The following is a 27,389-nucleotide window of genomic DNA, read 5'->3' on the forward strand; positions in this document are numbered from 1 at the left end:
AAAATTGTTGAGTGGTAAACTGTGTGGTGAGAGAGTAGTGTTTGTGTGGTTTTGTGTGTGTATGTGTGTGTTGTGTGTGTGTGTGAGAGAGAGAGAGAGAGAGAGAGAGAGAATCTGCCTTTGGCTCTATGGAGAAGAGGCAATGTTTTGTATTAATAGACTTTTGTTAAACAAAATGCATGGCAAATACAGAATAAAAATGGATAATGAGTCAATTGAAGTAAAATCAGATTTTAAAATATCTTGGGAGTTGCTAATGCACCAAAGCCCGAACTCCAAAGGGAAGTTGGTTAATATAGTACAGATTGTGCCATTTGTTTGTTGAGGGACGGTAACTCCCCCCCAAAAAGCATATCTTGATGAGCATGAGCCATGCTGACACATTAACCTTCTTCTCCAGAGTAATGATTTAACTGCTGTTGATTACTGGTAGAGGAAAAGCAAAGCATAATCTCATTAATGCCGACATGAAAAATAGCTCATTTTCCTCGTTATTAAATAAACCATTTAAAGCTCTGCAGCTCTGTTCAGTTTCCATCTCTTAGTGTTAGCATTTATTACCATGGATGATGGCAGTCTCCAGTTGTTCTGGGAAGCCCAGTTCGGTTTTTAAACGCCTTCCGCAGAGAGGATTCCTAATTACAGATGTTAATAACTAGTAGTACCCCAGGAATCCTCCTGGGTTAGCCATCAGTGGCGGTTCACCGTCCAAAACAAATACCACCTCATAACTCCTCTGCAACTATTAAATGCAGCATTAAACTGTGTAATTTGAATGGTTTGTATTCTTCCTTGTAGGTTTGCTCTGCCTGGCAACAGCGGGGGAATTCGGGAATAACCTTGAAGATGACCCAGGATGGCTGCCTGTCTGTAGAACAGGAGAAATTGTGAGCAGATGGCTCTTCCCCCCTATATAGAATGGCATGGAACAGGGGGGAGCCGCAAGAAAACAGGGCAGGGTGGAGTGCACCTGTCCCAGGAGGCTTGCCTGCCAGCCATGCCCTTTTCTAGAATGTTCCATTCCATCCCATCTCCCCGTTCAGCTTTTCCATTTTTCACCAGTCAGCCAGCATTCAGTGAGCACATTTAGCCCCTGTTGAGCTCAGCCACCACTTGTCCCGCCCCAGAGGATTTGCAAACCTTAGGGTTGAGGATGTTTCACCCCTCCCATTGCAAGAATCTGCTGACAATGTTTCAGAAAGGAGGGGGCGGATTTTACTCATCGCTTCTTCCGCTCCAGCCTGTGGGAGTCTGAATGTTATCTGTGTATAGATAAGGTGACTGCTCAAGCAGCTGTAACACTCATGCAGTCCAGCGTCTATGATTAGTCTTTAGTTAGTTTAAGCAGTAGCTGTAGAGAATAAAAGAAGTTATACTTCAGAGCTGTCATTCGTGTGGTTCATGCTCTGCTGTGCTCCGCTGACTTTTGGAACTGAGTTTGGTGCTCACAGCTCTAAGTTGTGAGTCCACAGCACTTAGACCTGCTCCCTGCAGTGGAAGGTCTCTGGGAGTGTTTTTCCAGCTCACCTAGCCCAGTCAGGGCTGAAGAGGTTGAGCCCAGTCGTTGGCACTGGCTCAAAGGCGAAGCTGACAAGGGTTTCCTCCTGTCGCTGCTCATTCCTCCCCCTTGTGTGCAAGTGGTGCTGTTTTGGCAAGATAAGGATCCCCACTAGAGAGCAAATTCACTCATAGTGTAATCTATAGAAGGTTCTGTGTGCTGTGGAGTCCCTCAATGTGTGTTTCACGCTGACATAAACTAAATATTGAGCCATTTCCTGGTGTGCTTGGTGTGTGCAGTTGCTTAGTCCTCTCCCGTCCCCTGATCCATTGCATTTATTCTCTTGTGGAGTTAGCATTGCCAGCTATATTAGTGGAGGTCCCTCTGGCCTCCTTTGAGGCCACTGGCCCTTCAGCTGGTGGGTCAGGACCCGCGAGAAAGTCTCCCTGCAGCCTAAGGTGAGTTGCAAGAGTGCCAAAGCCATTTTCCTTTTTGCGTGGCTTTCTTTTTAAACAGGAGCACAGATGCAGAGAGAGAGAGAGAAAGACAGACAGGTAACAGTGCAATGGAGGAGAGTCACTCAACAGTTTAATAGGAGCGCATTTTTAGGTTCATCTTCTCTAAGCTGCCTCCCCCAATTCCGTCTTCTGTTAAAAGCTCTTAAAGTTTCAGAGCTCTGCTGCCCTTTGCCATTCAGTCACCCTAAAAGGAAGGGAGGGGGGAATGAGTGTGTGCATGAAGAAATCTGATGTTTGCCTTTAAAATGTGCGTCCTGGCTCCAAAATGTTTGAAGGCTAACTGTCCTGATGCACACTGATGCAGTCATAGTGCTTTCGCAGCAGATTTATACTGTGCCGTCCACATAGGAGATACGGTGGAGAAAATTACAGGCTTTCAGAAGGAAGTTCCTAGGCTGATTGGAAACACAGCAGTATTTCCACTCCTGAAGTTCTGCATGGACAAGCAGTGTTGAGGGGGAGTTGCATCTATCCACCCAGTGCCATCACGAGCACAAATCACCTTGCATCTAGAATGCAAAGGGTACCTGGAGGTGTTCTCGGTCGCAGCCTGGCCTGAGTGGTTGCTCCAGCAGAGCCACAGCTGTCTTTTGGCAAGAGGGAGGGAAGAAGTGAAAAGGAGAAAACTCTAGGAGGGAGAGAGGCTGAAGAGAGAGCGATTATATTACCTGGACACAATGCAGGAGCAAAGGTCTCTTGTACAAGTTGCATTGAATGAGTGGCGTATTTCATTCCCTTGGCCTCATGTTGAAAGGTGAGTTTGAGGCGTGGTGGTTTAGCTTTGCAGCAATGCATGTCGACTAGAAGGAAACAGAGACAGTATTTTCCTACAGCCAGATCCTTAGTTCTAAATGTGTGTCCTTGTTCCAGGCATACCAGCATGCAGAAGCTTTTCACCGTCTTGTCCTGTCCCCCTGGAGAAAGATGGAGCCAGCTGAGAATATCGGTCAGCCTCCCAGATCTGGACAGGTGAGATTTCTCAAAAGTAGCCTTTGCGTGGCAAGTTCCCGCCTCCCCCCGGTGGAAATAAAGACACATGACACAAATATTTAGGTTAATGGGCAAAAAATGGCCACAACTTTATTGGTTACAGGAATGAGCGGTATTGGCTTAGGCATTGGTCCTAACCGACTATCTGGCTTCAGCCCATCTGCTTGAAGTCTGGAAAGGGTTAACCACCAGTAGGGGGAGTCCTTCTGATGCACATCAACTAGGAACTCCCCCAGGGTCACCGCTCAGGGGCGCGCTTTAGGCCCTGGCCTCTATAGGCTTCGGATGAGGCCACCCCCACCCCCCCACCCCCAGAATCCTTTACCGGACTACCCTTCGATATTCGGGGGAGCTGAGGCGGCAAAAAAGGGAGATCCCCGGCCATGCCAGTGTGATATTGCACAAGCCACGCCCCCCTAGGCCAGCTGATTGGCTGGCCAGGGGATGACGCAGCCGGGGATCCCCTCAATCGCGTGGAGGCTGAGAGCCAGCCCCTGCGCACATGGAGAGGGCGTGAAGCCCCCAACTCCACCTCCTCTCGAGTTCGGAAGTGGGAATCAGGTCTTGTAATGGTTTTGAAATTAATGGGGGGGGGGGGAATGTGCTTTGAGAAACCCAAGATAACAGGCGGGGTGTGTGGAGAAAGGGAGGCTGGTACACATAAGCGCACGGCTTATACTTGGTCAGAAAAACTAAGGTTTATTGGACCGAGATGATTCCATTGGGCCTTTGGTGGATTCTCAGCATCTTTGTGGGCTCAATGGCTCAATGGCAGCTGTGCAGGCCTCCAGGGGTTCCTCTTAAAAAGTAAGTATGGCCGCGAACAACTCCGCGCTGTCTTCTTCCTCCAAAGATTTTTACAGCACTTTACGGTCAGCAGCGTAAGCCGTGAGCCAGTGATGAGAGCCCATTTGCCAACGTTGCTGCAGCAGTCCAAAGCGCTTCCTGACAACGAGGCAGAGAATGATAAGGTAAGACAGCTAATCTGAGACTTCTGACATTTCTTAAAGGTCCTCTGTTTGCATTACAGTGTTTTTATTTCATTTTTGTTCATTTTCCTCCAGTGTAACCCATCTTGGCAACCTGATTGCAAGGGGTTTTACGTACTTGTCTGCCATTTTTTAAAAAAGCTTCTTTTCAAATTTAGCTTTCCTGCCCTTAAAATAGCCTCTTGTCTTGCAAACATAACGTACACACATGATTACTTCGTCCTGCCCACAGAACCCTTTTAAGCCCCTTCAAAAACTAGCAGTGCAGTAAGAATGGCAATGATTTAACTAGTTCTTCTTCTTTGAGGTGGTGATCACCATCTTAACCGGCCTCCCGGGATGTCGTTCGAGTGATCTCTGTTCTTTCCTGGTCACTTTTAACAAAGAATATGGAAGGTTAGTTGCGATTTACTTTGTTGCCTTTCTCCTCCTCCTCCTCCTCTCTTTAAAAAATAGTGGCGACTGATGGGAAAGGATGTCCTGCTTGAAGCTGTTCATAGGAGAGCAATTAGTGGTCAGAACCTCCTCCAAGCATGACCTCTCTGCCTTGGAGCCTGGTTCTACTGAGGTCCTCGAATGGTCTATCCCAGTCTTTGCCAACCTGACGCTGCCCAGATGTCACGACTAGCTCCCATCAGCCCCATGGTTCCAGGCAGGGGTCTTTCCCTGCCCTCCCAGGAGATGCGTGGGATGGATCCTGTGGTAACTGAGCTGTGGCCTTTTACCAAGGGCGACTCCCAGGGTGGTTTTCCCCCCCCCACCACCCGTCCTGAATTAGACAGAGCAGAGGTGGGTGGGAAGTATTATTATTTATCACCACGTATTATTTAAAGGCATTTGTTTTACCACCTCCTATGTTAAGTCTTGGGACGCAGGTGGCTCTGTGGGTTAAACCACAGAGCCTAGGACTTGCCGATCAGAAGGTCGGCGGTTCGAATCCCCGCGACGGGGTGAGCTCCCGTTGCTCGGTCCCTGCTCCTGCCAACCTAGCAGTTCAAAAGCATGTCAAAGTGCAAGTAGATAAATAGGTACCGCTCCGGCGGGAAAGTAAAGAGCGTTTCCGTGCGCTGCTCTGGTTCGCCAGAAGCGGCTTAGTCCTGCTGGCCACATGACCAGCTGTACACCGGCTCCCTCGGCCAGTAAAGCGAGATGAGTGCCGCAACCCCAGAGTCGGCCACGACTGGACCTAATGGCCAGGGGCCCCTTTACCTTATGTTAAGTCTCAAGGCGGTGTACAACATTATTAAATTGCACGAAGAAAGGGCAGGTGAAAAAAACTATGGCAAAATAAGGTAATGATGATAACGTACAGTGGTGCCCCGCAAGACGAACGCCTCGCAAGATGGAAAACCCGCTAGACGAAAGGGTTTTCTGTTTTGGAGGCGCTTCGCAAAACGAATTTCCCTATGGGCTTGCTTCGCAAGACGAAAATGTCTTGCGAGTTCCTGCGGGTTTTCCCCCCCTTTCCCCCCCTTTTCCTAAGCCGCTAAACCGCTTATCAGCTGATTCGCTGATAAGCCGCTTAACAGCTGATCGCTAAAAGCCGCTAAACCGCTAATAGCGCTAATCCGCTAAGCCGTCAATGGGCTTGCTTCGCAAGACGAAAAAACCGCTATACAAAGAGCCTCACGGAATGGATTAATTTCGTCTTGCAAGGAACCACTGTACAGTGGTACCTTGGGTTACAAACTTAATTCGATCTGGAGGTCCGTTCTTAACCCAAAACTGTTCTTAACCTGAGGCGCGCTTTTGCTAATGGGGCCTTCCGCCAGCGCACAATTTCCGTTCTCATCTTGGGGCAAAGTTCGCAACCCGAGGTACTACTTCCGGGTTAGCGGAGTTTGTAGCCCGAAATGTTTGTAACCTGAGGTATCACTGTACTAATGATATGTTTTTCTGCAGACGGTGTTGACAATGAAGCAGGCAGCATTGTTCTGACTTCGTTATGCTCTTTTAGGTGGCTTGTTTATCGCCAGACCATGGACAGCCCTGAATGTTTCAGCGCAGCTCATTTCCAACGGTTCCTGGCAAGCGTCCTTGAACCCCAGCACAGCCGAAGTGCCCGTCTCTCGGCTTACAGTAGAAAGAAAGTGAGGCTGCTGGTGGTTCTGCAAGGGTAAGAGACTGCTTCTAGATCTGCGTGAGCTTTTAGCAATCTGCCATCTTCATGTTGCCGCTTTGAGATGTGTTTGACCTCAGATCTGTAAAGTGGGAGGTGGGTTTAGGTAGAATGGGATCTTCTGGTAGATCTCTGGATGATGTGCAGTAGATGGATAACAGTTTCTGGCTCCCAGTTGTCTTACAGTGGCAGCAACTGAAATGCACCTCTCCCACCCCACACAAAACCAGGATTGCTGAAAAATGAATGCTTGGAGCGGGGAACCAGGAGTGGATTTTTTCTGTGAAAGATCCTGATCACAGATACCTTGACTCTGAGGCATTCCTCTTATTTAATTCTTAGTGTATGTCCACCCAGCTGAGATACTCTTTCGGACCAGGCTCCAGCTGGTGGATCTTAGGATTCTAGTTTTGGTTTTTTAATTTAAAAGTGAAGTAATTCCCACAAGCCTGAAGCCTACCTATCCCTGCAGAGAATGGTAGCAATATTCAAGCAAACTATTCATAAGTATAGCCAACATCTTGTAGGCAGAGGACACCTACACCCCCCCCACACACACAAAAAGAGATGGTCTTTTCTCATGTTCTTGATATAAAGGGATTCTTTTAGAGTGTTCAGAAGCCTTTTGCTTTGGTACATAGCTACATGTTCCTGAAAAATCCAAAATAACACACATGAATGCAGGTGAACGTGCACACTTTATCCAAGCATAAGTTTGGAGTGAGAGAGACTGTTTTTGTAACTTTTAAATAGCCCCAAGATAGCAAGTACAAAGGCCTTCGTTTTCTTCCTTCCTGCCTAAAAGCTCCCACGCAGCACATTTTATCGGACTGGGTGGCAGGAGCAGCCTTGGCAAGCATTGTTTTGGTCTTGGTTCAAAGCATCATGAAATGGCTCTCCAAGGGAAGTGCTGCTGAGTTGAGTTATGAACCCAACATGGAAGCCTTTTACAATAATGCACCAAGGCATTTCTATTAAGAAATGTCGGAAGTGAGGTCAAGTATGCTTTGCCCGCCAACGCAGAACAAGGGATGGCAAGAAGCCTTTGAAAAAAACTGTTTGCAGCAGATCAGATCGTCACCTTTGGCATTTTGAGAAAGAGATGAACACAATGGAAACCGGGTTGGTGGGGGACACAAACCAATTGGTGCACGACCTCTTGTCCTTTTTCATTGCTGACTCTCTTTGCCTGCATCTCAAGAATGATGCTCTTAGGACCCCTGCTGGTTGGAGACAAGGGTCTCTCTAAGCCACAATCCTGCTCTCTGCCAGCTGCCTAAGGCGGCGGCAGACCCCCCTGCTGTGTGTTCCCTGCTGCGCACCTGATGTTCAGATGTGTATGGCAGTCACCCCCCCCCCAGCAGAACCAGGTACCCTCTAAATGCTCCACACTACAACTCCCATCACCTCCTAACCTGCGCAGCTGGAGGTTCCTCTTCGATATGCTGCAGGGGGTGTCTTTTTGTGAATGACTGTGGGAAGAGAGAGGTGCCCTTGCACAAATCACAAGAGAAGAGCCATTTTACCTCCCTGCCCCAGGACTTGGATAAGAAGTGCTTTCTCAGAATCGAAGCTCACTGCGCCGTTCACATATACCCATGGTCTCCTTCCACCTTGGCTGGCAGCAGCCATAGTCCTTGTGCGTCACATCACAACCCTTTGCTTTCATTCCCTCTGCAGATACACAGATGTGATTGACGTTGTGCAGGCCCTCCAGACTCACCCAGACGCTGACGTGAAGGCTGCTTTCGTCATTGGAGCCATCAGTACTTGCGTCGAGCCGCTGAGTTGCTACATGGAACACAGGTACCCCTTTGCAAGCCCCTGCATGTCTGGCATGGGCATTTCTTCCCCATGTACCTGCATGTTGTCATGCCAGCTGCCTTAGAAGCCACAGATTTCTGTAGCCAGGGAAGCCGCACCTTGCGAGCTTTTCTAGATGAGATCAGAAAGGTTGCAGCATTTCTTAGCCAGAGAAATGTCTTGCCTGAAAGGGTCTTCCCTGGGAAGTGATCTTGCATGAGCGCTGCGATCAGTTGAGGTAGATAACCTTATGCTTGAGGAACCAGTGATCTTCCTGAGGGTGTGGTAGCTGCAGGGGCTTCGAAGACTAGCAGACAACATCTGCCTGTATCCCTAACGCTAAGACGTGTGTGCATTTGTATTTTACAGGCTTCTTTTCCCCAAGTTCCTGGACCAGTGCTCACAAGGTAAAATCTCTGTATGCAAAAGTAAGATGCACATTTCCTTTCAGGAATGAAGCCGTAAGCCTTTAAGGTGTCCTGTGGAGACTGCTGCCGTATGGGATGGTGTTGGCCAGCCATATATCGGGCTAGCGGATGGCAAGAATTAGGATGCAGCAGGAGACCAGGCACTGAAACTTAGTAGCAAATGACTTGCAGAAGTGTCTGGTAGCTCAAGAAAAGCTTTAAAAAGTGGGTCCTGATGGGCGAGAGGGTGGCAGCCTGACAGGAGAGCTGGATTGCTGTGTGACAGCAGTTTCAGGGAGGAGTGTTGAGCTGGCCTTTAAATACCCACAACAGAGTCTTGTCCTTTTACTGAACGCCTTGGCTTACCCCCTTTATGCTTTGGTCTCCCAAGAGCACACAGTGGCTGGTGAAGACATTCCCTAAGACAGCTGACCCTGTGTGCTTTCTTTCCCCCCCAGGTTTGGTGAGCAACGTGGTCTTCACAAGCCATACAGCCGAGCAGAGACACCCACTCCTTGTTCAGCTCCAGAACCTCATCCGAGCCGCGAACCCCACCGTTTCGTTCATCCTGGCAGAAAACGGGGTCGTGAGCAGGTAAGCCTGAAGGTTTCCACCTGCCCTCTGCGGCACGTGGGCCACTCATCCCAGAAGAGGAGAGAGACGCCAGTCCTTTTTGGGTGCTTTGCACAGGAATGAAGCAGATGTGGGAACTCTCTGTTGCCTGGGCTGCCATTTTGCAGCCGAGACGCCTCCGCTGCTGGCGGCAAGCTGGCATTTCCATATCCTCCTCCGTTGCTGCTCTCCAACCAGATGTTCCCAGACTATGACTCACTGAGAGTTTTAAATCCTTGTTTACATTACATTAACATGGCCGCAAGCTACAATCAAGCTCCCTTTCGGAGGGTTGTGGGAAAACGGGTTTGAAATGCTTTGGATCTTGAAGAAGAAAACGGTTCTTAGCAGTATGAAGACAATTTTTTGTTGTTTCCAGGAATTTTTTGTTGTCTCCAGGAAGACTAGAAGCCAAAAAGCAGCTGCTGTTACATTAAAATGGCAAGCCAGAAAACACCCCCCAGGTTGATCTGACTCACCTGGTGGGTAGAAGGCAGGTTTAAATCCTGACGGTTGCCTCTGCTTCTGGGCAAGTGCACTTTAAAGGTGATTCCCCCCCCCCCCCCTGTAAACGAAACCTCTCTCTCTCTCCTACTAGGAATGAAGACATCGAACTAATCCTCTCTGAAAACAGTTTCTCGGCTCCGCAAATGCTGACGACTCGCTACTTAACATACCCTGGCTGGCAAGTATCTCCTTTTTGGTAAAAAAGGTAACCCTTTAATAAACATGAGCATTATAAAGCACCAGTAGATTTATTTCCCCCTCCGTTTAATCTGCCCAGATAAATCATTTCACTAATGAAATGCTGCAATTAGTTTCTTAGAGAAATCCATTCAGTTGTCTTGTTGCTCTCCTGCCCCATTTTCTAATTAAAAGATGGCTGTCCGAACTGGAGAGCACTGTAGAAATTTCACCAAACAGGGACGGAATCTCTGAAAGGTCTCCTAGTCCATCTCTTTTCAGTGTCGCCAGTGTGGTTTTTGCTGTTTGGGCAACAAAAGGGAGTTGAACACTTGGAAACCAGTTTGCGGTTGGGAGGCAGTCATGAGCTAAGAGGGAAATAAGAGGGTTTTTTGTGAGGTGTTCCTTACAGATGCATTGCAAGAAGCCAAATATCTTGGGCAGCATATCACTTATTTCCCCCTCTTGATCTCCTGTTTGAATGCAGCGCCTTGTGTTTAAATACCTCTAACATTCAAATTCACCTAGAATCAGAGTCAGAAGGGACCCTGAGGGTTGAATCCTTTGCAGGAATCTTGGCTAAAGTGTACATGGCAGGTGGCTATCCAACATCTGCCTAGAAACCTCCAAGGAAGGAGAGTCCATAACATCCCGAGGGAGTCCACGTACAGTGGCACCTTGGGTTGCAGACGCTTCAGGTTACAGATTCCGCTAACCCAGAAATAGTACTTGGGGTTAAGAACTTTGCTTCAGGATGAGAACAGAAATCGTGTGGCAGCAGCAGCAGCAGGGGGCCCTATTAGCTAAAGTGGTGCTTCAGGTTAAGAACAGTTTCAGTTTAAGAATGGACCTCCGGAACAAATTAAGTTCTTAACCAGAGGTACCACTGTACAGGCATCACTTGTATGTTGCAATGAGAGGAAAGATGCACCTATTTATGCTCTTCACATTTGAACACTTTGCCGTTCCAGTGTTAGGTTTTAAACCTCACTCCATGAACATATGTGAACATTAGGGCGGGTGGTTCCCCACCCTTGCTTTAACTGAAAATGCCAAAGATCTAATCCAGGACTTTCCATGCGCAGGTCATGTGCTCTTCTATGAAACTTTGACCCTCCCTCCAGCACATACAGTGGAACCTCTACTTACGGACATAATCCGTTCTGGAGGTCCAGCTGTTGGTCAAAATGGGATGCGCATTCAGTGGCAGCACGCTTCTGCACATGTGCAGACAGTGGCAGCCTCTTCTGCACATGCGCAGATGACAGAAGCCACTTCTGCACATGTACGAATCGCTGCGAACCCGGTGTTTACTTCCGGGTTTGCCGGGACGCAACTTGGAACATCCACGAGACAAGGCGTATGTAAGTCGAGGTTCCACTGTACATTCATGCTTTTGCTGGAGAAAGCAAGCAATCTAAGGAGCATGCATTGCTCTGTCATCCCGGACTAGCTGTGGCGCTTTGAATCATAGATTCATAGCGTTGGAAGGGATCATGAGGATCTCCAACCCCCTGCAATGCAGGGATCTTTTGCCCAACATGGGGTTCAAACCCACGACCCTGAGATCCGGAGTCTCATGCTCTGCTGAATGAGCCCTATCCACAGTCTGGTTGCCCACCTTCTTTTGTCTTGAATACAGTATTTTTTTCAGTGCCACTAAAAATGTGACTCTCAAACTGCAAGGAAGCCAAAATCCTGAATGATTTTACTATTTTGAATCCTGCTCCTCATCTAAGTTCTGGAGAGGGATGTGTGTGTGTGTTTTCCCTTCCCTATAATCCTTCCTGTAACACCCCAGGCTCCTACCTCCCCTTGACCTGCTCTCTTGCTATTTTCTGTCTTTGCAACCTTTGCCATCACTACTGCTGCATAGTAAAAGGAGTCTGTGGGTGCCTGTTAAGAACCAGCAGAAGAGGTCTGCTTCATAACCTGATCCTCATCCGACAGCGGGTTGCAAGAGCTTTGGGACTGGACCAAATTTGGAAAATTGACACACTGACATGATTCCTTTCTCCTCCTCCTCCTCCTCCTCCTCCTCCTCCTCCTCCTCCTCCTCTTCAGGTACGAGGGCAAATTCTGTGCAGGTTCCACTTTCCCCCCGATGGTTCAGATCTGTGTGTGGTTTAACCGTCCTTTGGAGAAAACACGATTTGTGGCCAAGTGTAAAGGTAAGAATCAATGGAATGCAGAGATTAATTTTAGTGTGGGGTTTTCTCCCTGAAATTGCTAGCAAATGACATTTGTGGCCAGAATCTCTCCCCTCCCCCCGCACTTTACAGTTGATTTTAGGTGTCATGAAATTTAATGGCATTTAATGTCGGGATATCAAGCCCTTTATCAGGAGGAACTGGCAACAATCCTAGGCACCCGGCTTGATTCCCTGTTGACCTCCCTGGCTGCATTCCCCAGCAGGCGCAGGCAAGGTCTTGATCGGCGATTCTTCTCAAACGTGAGAAGAACACCCCCCCTCTTCCCTGCCCCCCGGCAGGGGAAAGAGATAGACAGAAACGTATTTACATGCCTTTATTTCTGTTTTTGCAGCATTACAAAAAACATGACTGCTCTCTTCAAGCTCCAGCAGTCTAGTGACAAACACTTCCTGGATAGGAATAAACGGAAGAGCTCATATTACACTCTGAGCTAATTCCGGTGCTTCGCACTGTGAATAGACTGTCCCTCTGATTCCCATGGACAGTCCCACCATTCCCATTATGTTTACTTTTCAAGCTAGCACTTTGCAGCTGCATTGCATCCATATCGTAACATTTTGTATTACCTTATTTTTAATGACCCAGGTGTTGTCTTGAGTGCAAAAATATATTGACCCAGCTGAGGGTCCTGTACACCTTGATTTGGGGAAAGGGTCCTGCTGCCAACTGTCCTGGGCTGCCCTTGCCCCCTGCCGCCCCACCTACGCCCAGCATAGCCAGCAAAAACTTCACATCCTTGCACCTGTTTATCGTTTCCACAAGCAGAAGCCTGAAAATCTGCAACCGCAAACCTTCCTGCTGTGCTGTGTGCTCAAAGCCAATTATGTATGTCAAGGAAAGGGATGCCTTGTTGTTTGGTTTTTCTTTTGCCCAAATTCAGTTTAGCACACACATTTCTGCGATTAGGTACAAACATTTCCTGAGCATTTGAAAAAATTGCTCCCTTGACCATGAGGGCTAGAAACCCTTCTAAGCCAAAAATGAGATTTGAGGGAGCTTCAGTTTCCACACCACCAGGTCCCAGATTTTGGCATGAAATCTCAAGCCCAGTAGTTTGTATGTATTGCAACACACATCCTTGTATCATTTTATATACCAGAATCTCTGCCTAGCAATTACATGTATTAAATCTTTCCTTTTCTCGTTTTACCTTGCTCACGTATCTGATTTTAAAAAAGCAAAACCTTCTTGTTTCCTGAATGTTTAATGCAGTCTTTGCCAATGTTTCCCCTGGCCTGATAGTAATTGCACTCCAAAACATCTAGAGAGCAGTATATGGTCAAGGACTGCCTTTTTTCTTTTTTTTTAAAAAAATGTTTAATCATTTTTTCAATACAAACATCAACCGCAAAAGACACATACAACAAAAACCACAATAACAATAACAACATAATTTGACAATTCAGATTTGAATACGCTGATATACCTATGACTACACCTTAAGGTCTTAAAGTTTGCGGCATGCTGGGGGCTCAATAAAGGGTTACGCTAAAGCTATGCAGGTCTTATTTCTCCCATACATATTTTCTAGCCTCCATAGAATTAATTCTAGGGTGAAATAGGCCTTGCAAATGCTTTTCATTTCCCATTGCACCCCCTCCTTAGTCAAGAAAGATTAAGTCACTTGGCTGCGTTTTCTCTGTGTGTTTCTGTTTTCAAACAGCCCTGAAGTCCTCCAAAAAGTCAAGTCCTTTCTCTGGAAACGTGTACCACATTTTGGGGAAAGTTAAGTTTTCAGGTAACGGGCGAGCGATCGGTCGCCATTTATCTCCTTAGGGAACTGCTATGAGGTGGGATCCTTTGCAGCCAACCTCCCCCTAACCTCCGCTCATGGATGCTCCTGCTGCAAAATGGGTGGAGTGGGGGGCTGAGGGGGTTTCTGCCAATTCCCTTTTCCTCCTGCAGCCTCTTATGCCTCCCCCTCGCCCAAAGAAACAGGCTCCAAAGTGTTTAGGGATGCTTCCAAACAGCAGAGGACATGATGATGGGAACTGCAAAGGGGAGCCGGTGAAGGTCGCCTCTCCTCTTCCAGCTTCCGTATTACTGGGAGCCTCCCTTGGATTGGGATTCTTTCCTTTTTAGGAGGAGTCCTTTCATTTGTGTCCAGGCTTTTATATCTCTGCTTTTACAGCATTGTTTTGAAGTTCCTTGGACTGAAACTCCCCTGGAAGGCGGGGGAGATCTGTCTTCCTCTCTCTCTCTCTCTCTCTCACTCTCTCTCTCTACTTATTTATTTTATTGTGCTGCGGAAGAAGTTTGTTTCATTAGATTGTTGACGGAATTAATACCCTGCCTCCCTTTTTTTGCTTTTTTTCTTAGAAAAAAGTAGTGTTTTGCATTTTGTGTAAAGTATATTGGGTGGCGCTGTGGTCTAAACCACTGAGCCTAGGGCTTGCCGATCAGAAGGTCGGCGGTTCGAATCCCCTTGACGGTGTTAGCTCCCGTTGCTCAGTCCCTGCTCCTGCCCACCTAGCAGTTCGAAAGCACGTCAAAGTGCAAGTAGACAAATAGGCACCACTCCGCCAGGAAGGTAAACGGCGTTTCCATGCGCTGCTCTGGTTCGCCAGAAGCGGCTTAGTCATGCTGGCCACATGACCCGGAAGCTGTACGCCGGCTCCCTTGGCCAGTAAAGCAAGATGAGCGCCGCAACCCCAGAGTCGGCCACAACTGGACCTAATGGTCAGGGGTCACTTTACCTTTACCTTTTATGAAATCATATTGGGACCATTGCTCAGTCCCTGCTTCTGTCAACCTAGCAGTTCGAAAGCACATCAAAGTGCAAGTAGATAAATAGGTACCGCTCCAGCAGGAAGGTAAACGGCGTTTCCGTGCGCTGCTCTGGTTCGCCAGGAGTGGCTTAGTCACGCTGGCCACATGACCCGGAAGCTGTACGCCGGCTCCCTCAGCCAATAAAGCGAGATGAGCGCCGCAACCCCAGAGTAGTCCATGACCGGACCTAACGGTCAGGGGTCCCTTTACCTTTACCTTTTATGAAGTCATATTACTAGGTTTGCCGGCTAGCATTAGGAAACATTTAAATATACAAATATTAAAGTGAGGCAGGGAGTTCAGTAAATCGAAATTTTGCCAGCTGAGACGTGGAACTTGCTAGGGAGGAATTCGCCCACCATTCCTCTGTAAATGAAACTGGGGTGCTTAAGGAATAACACCCCCTCCTGCTCTTCTGCATCAGATTCAGATCGGACAATCGAGGTCTGCCACAACACCTCGTCCAACTCCTTAAGCCTGGTGCCTGTTCAGGAGGGGCCAACCCCTTTCCCTCCTCCTGATTCAAGAAACGATAGCCGCGATCACAGCGGGCCTCAGGAGTACTTTCTGGTCTTCGTCGGCTGCTCCCTCAAGGAGGACGACATCAAGGACTGGCTGAGGCAAACTGCAAAGCAGGTGGGTGACCTTCTCCTTTTGGGAGAAAATTCCCTTTTGGGAGTCCAGCAACAGAGGCTTACATCTAATTCCCAATTAGTCAGACTTCATTGAGTAATGCATTACCACACAGAGTCTCAAAGAGTCTCTGAGGGCGTTTCCATCAGCAGACAGCCTTTATACCAGCTTGGGTCCCTGGGTGCTGCTCGACTACAGCTCCCATCATCCCTAGCTAGTAAGACCAGTGGCCAGGGATGATCACCTGGCCCTGCACATGAAGAGGCATGTGTGAAGCATGGCCTGCTCCCTGGGGCACCTGGCTAGGATGTGGTAGGCATGAAGAAGAGGGGGGTGGGACAGGGCAATGGGGCAGGGATGCAAAGAGACTCTGAACTCTATGAAGGGATGGAATATTTTCTTATTGGACAAAGAAATAAACAACTACACTGGCACCTCGGGTTACATATGCTTCAGTTTACAGACTCTGCTAACCCAGAAATAGTGCTTCAGGTTAAGAACTTTGCTTCAGGATGAGAACAGAAATCGTGCTCTGGCGCCACAGCGGCAGCGGGAGGCCCCATTAGCTAAAGTGGTGCTTCAGGTTATGATCAGTTTCAGGTTAAGAACGGACCTCCGGAACGAATTAAGTACTTAACCCGAGGTGCCACTGTATATGACATTTAGAAGACATCTGAAGGCAGCCTTGTTTTGGGAAGTTTTTAATGACTGATGTTTTAATATACAGTGGTATATTAATCTGCTTTTCTTTGCATTTGAACTTAATACAGTGCATGAATTGAATCGGAAGCACTTCTCTGTTATCATTATTTAATACATTTATATACCACCTTTATTTCCCGAGGATCTCAAGGCAGGGTGTATATGGTTCTCCTCGTCCTCCTCCCCAACAACCCTGTGAGGGAGGTTAGGCTAAGAGATGGTGACTGGGATTCGAACCCTGCTCTCCCAGGTCGTGGTCCAGCACTTTGATCTAACCATTACGCCACACTGTCTCAGAGATGTTCGTGTTTGACTTCCAGCCTTGGAGCACTGAAATACCGGAAGATTTATTTGTGTAGCACCGTCTGATTGCCAGGTTCTGGTAACCATAGATTCCTCTCCAATTCCACTTGCCGTTCTGATACACAAACTGAGGAGTGGGTGGGATCAAAGCGCAAGGGCTTCAAAGCACAATGTCTTCCTCCTGTTTGGTGGATTAGTACACACACACACACACACACACACACACAGTGTGGAATCTACCCAATTTGCATATAAAAGATAAAACACCCTTAGAAGCTTGACATATTAAAAATTCATAAACAGCATTTGTAACAAGATCGCAATCCAACAGCTGTGATTCAGTTAATTAATGTTTGTCAATTCTGCATATCACATGGAAATGAATATCTGCCATCTTAATCAAGTTAAAAGCAGGATTGCTCTGCCCTCGATGTATGTCAGGCCTTTATTTTTTAAAAAATAAAATCTTTTGAGAGTTTGCTGCATTAGGGCACACTGTGTACAGTACAGTGGTACCTCGGGTTACATACGCTTTAGGTTACATACACTTCAGATTACAGACTCCGCTAACCCAGAAGTAGTACCTTGGGTTAAGAACTTTGCTTCAGGATGAGAACAGAAATCGTGCTCTGGCGGCAGCAGCAGGAGGCCCCATTAGCTAAAGTGGTGCTTCAGGTTAAGAACAGTTTCAGGTTAAAAACGGACCTCCGGAACGAATTAATTACTTAACCCGAGGTACCACTGTAATTTTCTTAAGCTTGTTCATAGATTGTATTTGAGCTATTCTAAGGGATTCTGGTCACATCTGCAGCATACATTTAAAGCACTCTTACAGCACTTCGACAATCATGCCTCTCTGCCCCCAAAAGAATCCTGGGAACCAGTTCTTTAAGGGTGCTGACTTCCCAGGACCTCTAGCAAAGCGCAGCTCCCAGGATTCTGCACAGCTGCCCAAGAGTGCTTTAAATAAGTGTTGTGTTTGTGACCTCGGTTCAGTCGGCCCAAATGGTTTACGGTTCTAGGATGTCCTTGGGTTTTTATAACTGCTCAGCCCTGAAGCGCTGGGTGCTGCACCCGGCCTCATTTTCTCCATCCGCAAAACGTGAACGAGGACACTGTGGTGGCTGTTATTTGTACGTAAAGGCTGCAAACCTACACAGAAGAGCCTTTGGGCTGAGCAGGGCTTCAGTGTGCCCAGCATCGCAGTGTCGAAGAGCTATATAAATATTCACAGCGATGAGGAACTGTGTGGCTTCTTCGAAATGATGGTCTTGTGAGAAGCAGCCTCTTTCAGTCGAGATAAAAGAGTAGTCACTCCAGACATCATGTGAAGGGGGTGCCCCTGATAATCCTGTGGACTACAAGTATACCTGACTGGAAAGCCTCCTGAAGGAGCGTCTCCACCCCCATCGTTCTGCCCGGACGCTGAGGTCCAGCGCCGAGGGCCTTCTGGCGGTTCCCTCATTGCGAGAAGCAAAGCTACAGGGAACCAGGCAGAGGGCCTTCTCGGTAGTGGCGCCCGCCCTGTGGAACGCCCTCCCATCAGATGTCAAAGCGATAAATAACTACCTGACATTCAGAAGACATCTTAAGGCAGCCCTGTTCAGGGAAGTTTTTAATCTGTGATATTTTAGTGTATTTTTGGTTTTTATGGAAGCCGCCCAGAGTGGCTGGGGAAACCCAGCCAGATGGGCGGGGTACAAATAATAAATTATTATTATTATGATTATTATCTCACGTAGCCCAGGGAGCATCACCCAGCCTGCTCTGGTTTCCCTGATCTCTCCCAGTTGTCATTCCAAGTCTTCTTCTGACAGCTCTTTGGTCCAGAGAAGCTTTTGCCCTGTGTATTTTTCAGCCTTAGCAGTTTCCCTTTGGCCGTGTTTGAAGCACACTTCCCTTGTCATCCTCTAATGCGGGGTTCCCCGAACTAGGGTCTCTAGCTTGTTTTTGTTGGACCACAACTCCCATCATCCCTAGCTAGCAGGACCCCAGTGGTCAGGGATAATGGGAACTGTAGTCCAACAAACATCTGGGAAACCCTGCTCTGATAATGTCACACTGTCACGTTCAGAAGCAGTGAACTGGGCTTTTCTGGTGTCTTTATCCAAACACAGAAACCGCAGAGGAAGGCTCTGAAAACCCGGGGCATGCTGACCTCGCAGGAGATCAAGAACATCCATGTAAGTCAAAGCCAAATACACCTTTCCTATTCATTTTTTAATTAGTTTTTTAACATATCATTTTCAAATAATTAAACATACTTGTACAGCTTATACAATTTTTTTTTTACTTCCGTCAGTCACATCTGAAAATTTTCCAATCTAATCACTTAACATACATTTCTGACTTTCACTGTTACCTTTAAATCCTATAACTAATCTCTCTTCTTTCTCTATTTTGCAATATTTCATATATTTTACCTTACAAAACTTCTTGTAGTCCTACTAGCGTAATTTGTTGATTACAATCGCTCTTCAAATAGTTTGTATATTTTTTTCCAATCTTCCGCAAATCTCTGGTCCTGCAGGTTTCGAATCCTTCCTGTCATTTTATCTAATTCTGCGTAGCCCATTAATTTTGTCTGCTATTCTTCTTTCATCGGGATTTATTCTTGCTTCCATTTCTGGGCTATGCTATCAATACTCTTGCCGCTGTTGTTGCATATAAGAACAATTTAACATCTTGCCTATTAATATCCTCGCCTAAAATGCTTCTGGTTTTTGTAAGAATGTATATTTCAACATCTTTTTCACCTCATTGTATATCATTTCCCAGAAGTTTTTTACTACGCCTTTCCTATTCAAGGGCAGGGGGGCAACCTTAGCTCAGTGGGCAGGACTTTAGCGGAGACTCCTGCTTGGCAGGGGGTTGGACTAGATGGCCTTTGGGTTCCCTTCCAACTCTACAATTCTATGATTCCATGACTAATGAGGGGATGGGAGAAGATCGCCTTTTACCACCAGTCAATGCAAGGCAGCCTTATAGTCCCTCCCACTGAAGCAGCAATTCCTGTAACTGCCTATTATTATTATTATTATTATTATTACTTCTCAGCCCTGTGAGGTAGGCTAGGCTGAGAAGCAGCGACTGGCCCGAGAACACCTAGTGAGCCTCCTGGCCAAGTGGGGATTCAAACCCTGGTCTCCCAAGCCCGAAGCCTACGCTCTAACCACTGTGCCACATTGCCTGCTCTTTAAACGCAGAGGGTGGTGTTCAGGTTTACGCTGAAATTAATGGACCTACTTTAGTCGTGTTCCTTAAATTCAGCGGGCCTACTCAGGGCAGGATACCACCCAGAAGAAACAGAGAGCCCCACGTATAGAAAGCGAAGCTATTTTTAGCTTCTGCGAAAGATTTCCTTCCTTGAGCATAGCTGCTTAGCTGTGCACATTTTCTCTCTCGCCGGGGACTCGCCCCGTCAGCAGTTCTGACAAAAGACTCCTGAAATATGACTGTGCGTTCTTGTGAGCTCAAAGAGCAGCTCTTGAGTGATAGCTTTGCCTTCCAACGCAGGTGAAACGCCACTTGGATCCTCTTCCAGCTGGCTACTTCTACAATGGGACGCAGTTTGTGAATTTCTTTGGCGACAAGTTGGATTACCATCCATGTATCCTTTTAAAGAAAAGAAAAGAAAAGCATGCATCTGTGCACTCTGCAGCCAGTTCAGCTCTTCAGACCTTTTGGAGTCATATTGTACCAGTAAACCTTTGGACTGTGTCTAAAAGCAACTGGGAAACAGCAGGCAGCTTCCTAGGTAAAGGGACCCCTGACGATTAGGTCCAGTCATGGCCGACTCTGGGGTTGTGGCGCTCATCTCGCTTTACTGGCTGAGGGAGCCGGCGTACAGCTTCCGGGTCATGTGGCCAGCATGACTAAGCCGCTTCTGGCGAACCAGAGCAGCGCACAGAAACGCCGTTTACCTTCCCTATTTATCTACTTGCACTTTGGTGTGCTTTCGAACTGCTAGGTTGGCAGGGGCAGGGACCAAGCAACAGGAGCTCAACCCGTCGCAGGGATTCGAACCGCCGACCTTCTGATCGGCAAGTCCTAGGCTCTGTGGTTTAACCCACAGCGCCACCTGCATCCCAGGCAGCTTCCTAGGGTGGCACAAAGTGGAGACAGGTGTGCAAAAGACCCCAAATAGTCGCATTCGATCTCCTCTGCGGTGCTGAGCTCTGGGTCCTTGCTTCCGACAGACTGTTTCATCACAGAAAAGAAAGCCTAGTTTGCTTGTGACAAACTCAAACGTGGGCTGTAAGCCGAGGTGAGGGATTTCTCTCCAGGCTGAGGGCCGCTTTGCCGTGTGTGCAATCGTCTGAGGGCCACGTGCCGGTGGGAGGGAGGGCTAGAAGCAAAATTAGGCAGGGCAATAACGAACGCACAGTTTTGCTTTCTACGCTAACTTGCACACGGGAAACACACCCCTCTCCATCCCCCATGCAGGCCAAGCACGAGGCAGTATCAGAGTCCAAGAACACCTTCCAGCCTGGCAGAAACAGTTCAAGGAGTAAAGCAAGGCTTCTGGGTGGGGTGGCGGCCTGGGGAAGAGTTCTGAGGGCCGGGCGGATAGGCCTGGAGGGCCACATTCTGCTGCTAGGCCAGAGTCCCGCTGTGGACCTTTCAGCAAGCAAGACTTGACAACTTCTGACTTGATAGCTCGGTTGGTTAGAGCATGGTGCTGATAACGCCAAGGTTGCAGGTTCGATTCCCGTCTGGGACAGCTGCCTATTCCAGAATTGCAGGGGGTTGGACCAGATGATCCGCAGGGTCCCTTCCAACTCTGCAGTTCTGTGATTTCAGATCAGATTTTAGCCAGGTCAGGAAATTGCAGGCCTTTTGGATCAGATAGAGTACCAGTATATGGCACAGTATATGGGAAGCTGCCTTATACGAGGTCACACTATTTGCTCCTTCTGCTTGGGATTGCCTCCTCCTGAGGAAGCCCATGCGGTGCCATCCATATGCTATTGAACTGCCTGCAAGGCCAATAATAATAATAATAGATGCCGGGGAGTCTTAGTTGGACAACCAACACGTTGGTTTCCCCCCCGGTCTACTCTTATCTGGCAGCATATTTCCTCCAGGGTCTCAGGCAGAGAGAGAGAGAAAGAAGAGAGAGAGTGTGTGTCCTTTCCCCTCCCCTCTTCAAACTGGTGTTTTTAACTGGATACAAACCAGCAACCTTCCCCAGTGTATTCAGCAAGCGAGCCCCCCCACTGAGCAGAAGGTGGCGAAAGCAGATCCACGTCCCCTCCAGCGCTTGTGGGCCGCTGTGCAATTCTAGATCTTTTTAGCAAGGACTGTAGGAAAAACTCCCAGTGGATTGGGTCCCATGTTAAAACAGGAGGTGGGTGGGTGGGCGGGCGATGTCACACTTCTGACCATCCTTCAGGAGCTGCTGTGTATTTTTAAAGCCCCCACCTTAAATGGCTTCTGGCAGGATTTCTTTTCCTTAATAGCCGATTCACCCCAGTGATGGATCAGTTCATGAACGACTACCTGGAGGAGGCGAACCGTGAGATTGAAGAGTACAACCGAGAGCTGGAGGAACTGGAGTACCACGACCTCTTTGAGCAGAAGACCTAAGCGAGACCCGCCTGTGCCAAGGCACAAAACCCTTGATGAGATTGGGGCAAAACGTCAGTGACCAAGAAACGCCTTTTGTCCTTGCTGGCTAACAGGAAAATGAAATCACCCGTTTTTCAACTATTCTTCTAATATTTAGCTTCCATTCATGTAAAGTTGGCCTTTTTTCTTTTCTTTTTTAAGAAATGCTGATGCGTTTCCACGTTAATGTTGAGCTCTCGGTCCTTGAATTCTCTTTGGCTTACAGTGGAAAGGAGATGTGTGGCTTGCTTCTTGTTTTAAATTACAAAGCTGCATTTCCTAGTTTATGAAGCTGGTCCTGACCGTAGTTTTCTGACGTCCCACCATTGCCCCTGTCCAAATTGCCCCAGGGGTGTTTCTAAAGCGAGAAATGGGGGAACACGTGAGCTCTTGAGGGCTTCTCTTAACCAACATGGTGGTTTTGGGGGTGTTGCTAAAGCGAGAAATGGGGGAACACACAAGCCCTTGAGGGCTTCTCTTGACCAACATGGTGGTTTTTGGGGTGTTCCTAAAGCGAGAAGTGGGGGAACACACAAGCCCTTGAGGGCTTCTCTTAACCAACATGGTGGTTTTTGGGGTGTTCCTAAAGCGAGAAGTGGGGGAACACACAAGCCCTTGAGGGCTTCTCTTGACCAACATGGTGGTTTTTGGGGTGTTCCTAAAGCGAGAAGTGGGGGAACACACAAGCCCTTGAGGGCTTCTCTTGACCAACATGGTGGTTTTTGGGGTGTTCCTAAAGCGAGAAGTGGGGGAACACACAAGCCCTTGAGGGCTTCTCTTAACCAACATGGTGGTTTTTGGGGTGTTCCTAAAGCGAGAAGTGGGGGAACACACAAGCCCTTGAGGGCTTCTCTTGACCAACATGGTGGTTTTTGGCGTGTTCCTAAAGCGAGAAGTGGGGGAACACACAAGCCCTTGAGGGCTTCTCTTAACCAACATGGTGGTTTTTGGGGTGTTCCTAAAGCGAGAAGTGGGGGAACACACAAGCCCTTGAGGGCTTCTCTTAACCAACATGGTGGTTTTTGGGGTGTTCCTAAAGCGAGAAGTGGGGGAACACACAAGCCCTTGAGGGCTTCTCTTGACCAACATGGTGGTTTTTGGGGTGTTCCTAAAGCGAGAAGTGGGGGAACACACAAGCCCTTGAGGGCTTCTCTTAACCAACATGGTGGTTTTTGGGGTGTTCCTAAAGCGAGAAGTGGGGGAACACACAAGCCCTTGAGGGCTTCTCTTGACCAACATGGTGGTTTTTGGGGTGTTCCTAAAGCGAGAAGTGGGGGAACACACAAGCTCTTGAGGGCTTCTCTTGACCAACATGGTGGTTTTTGGGGTGTTCCTAAAGCGAGAAGTGGGGGAACACACAAGCTCTTGAGGGCTTCTCTTGACCAACATGGTGGTTTTTGGGGTGTTCCTAAAGCGAGAAGTGGGGGAACACACAAGCCCTTGAGGGCTTCTCTTAACCAACATGGTGGTTTTTGGTAAGAAATAGGGGAACACAAATGCTAAAGTGAAAGTTGGTGTCAGACTTGCAGTTTCTGTGACTGTACCCTTGCTGTAAAACAGAACATCTGTTCTTCCGTTTGGTACATTAACAGCAACGTGTCAGTTTGTTCCAGGCTGAAGTAAGAGCCACAGTCACTTCTTGAGTGTTAAGAGTTCTACTTGAGTATTAAGAGCACGCCTTTAAGAGCGTTTCCAGTAAGTGCCCAAAGATGCACATCTTTGCAGTGTTGGGAAAGTTGCAGAGCATTCAGGGCCAGCTTGGATAAATTGCTTACCGCTTTTGGGCAGGTTGGGACTGTTTCCTGTTAGATGCATTGGCTGTCGTGTTGGCACGGCTTCTGTGTGTGCGCTGGAGTCAGACCCCATGTCTTGAGTCTTCTGTGGGCTCATTCCTGCGTGGTTCTGGCCTGTGCAAACTACTCCTGTGTAGACCCAGCGCATGCACGAAAGACGGGCCTGGAGGTACAAACCCCGCAATCTGGCCACCCAGTGACGGTTTGCATGTGTGTCCGCTGCGGAGTCCAAACCACATGAAAGCAGTTGCTTGGTGGTTTTTGCGGCTGCCGTGGCCTCCTGAGAACTGAAGGCTGAAAGGCAGGACGCAATATGTGCACCTTGGTAGCTGGAGCGATTCAAAGATCCGCCTCCTGAGAGGCGCTTCTAAAACTCAAGTAGAAAAGCAAGCGTGTCAAATCAACCTGCTTTATCCATTGGAAATAATAGAAATACGGCTGGACTCCAAAAGCTGAGCCGGCCTGCGGCTTCCTGTAAAAACTTGATGCAAAATTCTTAATCTCCAGTAGATGATAAAGAGAGGGAACCTCGTTGGGTAGCATACTCTGTATCCCCAGTTGAGTGTCTTTCACTCCTGGTGATTCATCCTTAGAAAAAGAGCCCCAGCTTAGCATTCTAGGTGACGCAGCTTAGATTTTGAATGTTTTCATATGTTTTCATTATGCCTGTTGAAGTTTTTTTTTTCTTCCCTAGCCTGAATTACTGTTGCACTCCATGGGCCCTTAAACAGGCATGAAGCGGTTTCCGTAAAACTGAAGGCCGACTTTTTTTCCTTGTTGACTAAATATTATTTTAAGCTTTCTGTGGGGTCGTAAATGCCCGTACTACAGGTAATAGGGCATCCTCCTAAGGATTGTGGATTTATCTATGCATGACCGTTACCTTAGTTAACTCTTGGAATAATATACTGATAGTGCCTGGTAGTATAAATGGTAGCTAGCAAATTAATTTTGGAGGGGCAGTTGGTGCATTTGAGCTAAGCCAGCTTGGCTGGAACACGTGAAAAGGTAAGGTGTTCTCTTCAGGTGGCTCCCACAGCGAGCAGGGGGAAACTCACACCTGACCTTACTCCATATGCTTTGAAACAGAAACCAATTTCTGAATTATCCCTCCAGAAAAAAAGAGAGCAATACTGAGAAGCAACGTCTCAGGAGCTAGCGCACAGGTTGGCATGGGTGTATTGAGTGACCGTGGACCTGTGTTATCCTGTTCCTCAGATTAAGAGCGTGGTTTTGTAGCCCCTTCCTGGGGGGCTACACAATCTCTCCTGTCTTCCTCCCGCTTTGGAGCTGGCCTCTTCCATGGAAGCCAGTGAGAAGCCGTCGTGGGCCAGGAGGTCTTCGAGTTTGTGGGTCCGTGCCCAGTCTCTGGCAGAGTCCAGGTCCTGAATATGGTCCTGTCAAGAGCAAGATTTATTAGCAAAGAGAGATTCCGGCAAAAGGAGGCCAAGTATCAGTTGCCGGAGGTGGCACACAATTTGCCCCTCTTGCGGCTGTTTGGCAAATTTAAAGTCTTTCTCTGGTGATAAGAGTTCAGGCAGCAAAGCCTGGCTTTCCGGGGAGAAGACTGAATTCCTCTGTTGCCTTTGGCTTGCTTCTCCGCACTTAAACTCCAGATTTCTAACATGTGCTCATTTGTGTATCGGGCCCAAACTGTTGCCGAGTGTGGCAAGTATTTATAAGCATGCCAAAGGCAAAGCACCTTCAAATCAGCCGCAGCTCGATCGCATCAGCCAATCAAGAATTGGGGTGTCTGGAGTTTTCTGGAGGGATAAAAGGTCAAAATGTTCTGGGCCATGATCCACTGGAAACCTTCCCTCTTGCAAGGCTCCAAATTGATGCCGGTGAAGGTTCCTGGTGGATTGTGCCAAAGTCGATGGGTGGAGAGAGTGTTAAGCAACTCCCCCCACTATCAACATAGTTTAGCGCAAACCCCAATTGCTCCTCTCTCTCTTTAGCTTAGATTGTCTAATGATCTGCAAAAGCCATATATAGAGATAACCGCGTTTGCTACGCAGCTTCTCGAAGGTGAGGCAAAGAGCAGCTTGGATGCGTTGTCTCACCTTCTTCGTGGATTATGATCGTAGATTTTTAAGTGCAATTGTTATTAAAATAGGTGAAGAGATTGTAGCTTACTTAGCTCTGCTGAACTCTGAAATTTATAAAACAGAAGCCTGGGCAGATCCCAAAGAGCAGATCCTCCGGCGACTGGTTCTAACCATTGCCTTTTTCAGCCACGAGAACTGCTTTTGCAAGAGATTCACCCGGCTGCCCTGAGAATTTCCTTCAGGGCAATCCCATGCCTCGCAGCTGTAGACTTGGCAACAGCATTTTATGGGACAGTGTGGCAAGCAGCATCCAGCACATACAACTTCCTCTGTGCCACCCAGACCATTTAGCTGGGGCTGGCAGAAGTTGGGATCCCACAGCACGCGGAGGCCTCAAACCAGAGAGACCTTCTGGAGATCTTCCTCTTTGGCTGCCTCTAGGGGTTTGCAGAAAATAGACTGAGCCTCTGCATTCAAACAGCTTCCTGGTTTGACGATATCCACCATGTTGAATGATTTCTATAGCAGCCACAGAAGATGCGCTGGCCTTAAGTGGGCAGATCCCTTTTGGGCAGGCATCAACGAGGCACCAGGAACACTCTTGAGAGCAATCCTCACATTCAGAAGGTCAGGCACCTCATTTCAGTGCAGTTCAGTCTCTCTGCGGAGGCAGGGAGGCTGCCTCAGACGGTGAGGAGGACCGCAGGGCAGACTGTGAGGAGGAGGCTGCTGGGTTTGTTTCGCCCCTCCATTTTTTTCCAGGGGGCACCAAATCAGCTGTTTGGGGCATTGGCACAGGGCCCATGACTTGCCAACGGCTGTTGGGCAAGCTGCGGGGACCAAGCAGGAATGGGCAGGGTGTGTGTGGAATCTCCCACCCATCCCAGTGGGACTGCACAGACAAGTCAGAGTTTTAGCAGAACAGAGGCATGGTAGAGAGAGACATATATATATATATATATCTATATGTATACACTGTACTGCATGCTAAGTAAGAACAATACCCCTGTAATAACTACAAAGGCCTTTCACCATCCTGGTACTGCGATGACTTCTATTTTGGTATTGACGAAATTTTCTTGATTACCTCAATTTCCTTAATGTTCAACTGTGATTTTTTTTTTAAAAAAAAGAAATTAAAAGGGGGTGGGGAGTGTTGGGGAGGGGGATAAAATAGCCAAAATATCGAAACTGTGACAATGGGATCCTGTTCAAGACATATCAGTGCCTTGCTTTACGGCACCGCCGCCGACGCGGCACAAAGTTTTCAAGCGGGCGGGCGCCGTTGGTTCCTGCTGCTCGCTCCCTCTTTCGAAGGGAAGAAGAAAAAACCATTTTGGTGAAAGGACTCTCCACCTAGCGGAGAATATTTAGCACACATGGTTAAGTTGTTCGGGTTTGTTGTGTCTTCTTTTTTAAAAAAGAAAACTCTTTGAGGACTGAAAACGATTGAAATACTTGATCCTGCCGACATTTTTAAGGCAATTCTATTTAAGGAATTGCTTCAATGATCCGGCAGCATTTTTATAAAGGGGTGGGGTGGGGAGCTAACTTGTTTGTTTTTTTACAAGGGGGGGGGGCGGGACTTGCATCGCCGAATAAAATAATCTAGTTTTGAAATGTTTCAAGCTACTGTAAAACGCAGAACACCGTTCTAGTTGCAACTATTCAAAGTCAGAAGTGCCATTAACACTGTTC

The 27,389-nt window shown here is 47.8% G+C and overlaps 2 protein-coding genes across 2 annotated transcripts in view; one reads left to right on the forward strand and one right to left on the reverse strand.

The window, feature by feature from the left end:
* The window catches only part of DNAAF9 (dynein axonemal assembly factor 9), an 83,531-nt gene extending 61,577 nt beyond the window's left edge, over nucleotides 1-21,954 (forward strand). The window contains exons 23-37 of the mRNA XM_079990727.1: nucleotides 799-887; nucleotides 2,887-2,985; nucleotides 3,860-3,977; nucleotides 4,303-4,391; nucleotides 5,953-6,111; nucleotides 7,795-7,920; nucleotides 8,287-8,324; nucleotides 8,783-8,918; nucleotides 9,535-9,621; nucleotides 11,685-11,791; nucleotides 13,497-13,571; nucleotides 15,027-15,238; nucleotides 18,358-18,423; nucleotides 19,757-19,850; nucleotides 21,717-21,954. Of these exons, the coding sequence (XP_079846853.1) occupies nucleotides 799-887; nucleotides 2,887-2,985; nucleotides 3,860-3,977; nucleotides 4,303-4,391; nucleotides 5,953-6,111; nucleotides 7,795-7,920; nucleotides 8,287-8,324; nucleotides 8,783-8,918; nucleotides 9,535-9,621; nucleotides 11,685-11,791; nucleotides 13,497-13,571; nucleotides 15,027-15,238; nucleotides 18,358-18,423; nucleotides 19,757-19,850; nucleotides 21,717-21,829 (1,608 nt within the window). The 3' untranslated portion in view covers nucleotides 21,830-21,954. The remainder of the gene's footprint in view (nucleotides 1-798; nucleotides 888-2,886; nucleotides 2,986-3,859; nucleotides 3,978-4,302; nucleotides 4,392-5,952; nucleotides 6,112-7,794; nucleotides 7,921-8,286; nucleotides 8,325-8,782; nucleotides 8,919-9,534; nucleotides 9,622-11,684; nucleotides 11,792-13,496; nucleotides 13,572-15,026; nucleotides 15,239-18,357; nucleotides 18,424-19,756; nucleotides 19,851-21,716) is intronic.
* LOC307224190 (kyphoscoliosis peptidase-like) overlaps nucleotides 1-27,389 on the reverse strand; it is a 281,232-nt gene that overhangs the window by 234,366 nt on the left and 19,477 nt on the right. The gene's annotated exons all lie outside the window — the stretch shown is intronic.

This window comes from Podarcis cretensis (assembly GCF_951804945.1).
Source record: "Podarcis cretensis genome assembly, chromosome: 9".
NCBI classification, from domain to species: domain Eukaryota; kingdom Metazoa; phylum Chordata; class Lepidosauria; order Squamata; family Lacertidae; genus Podarcis; species Podarcis cretensis.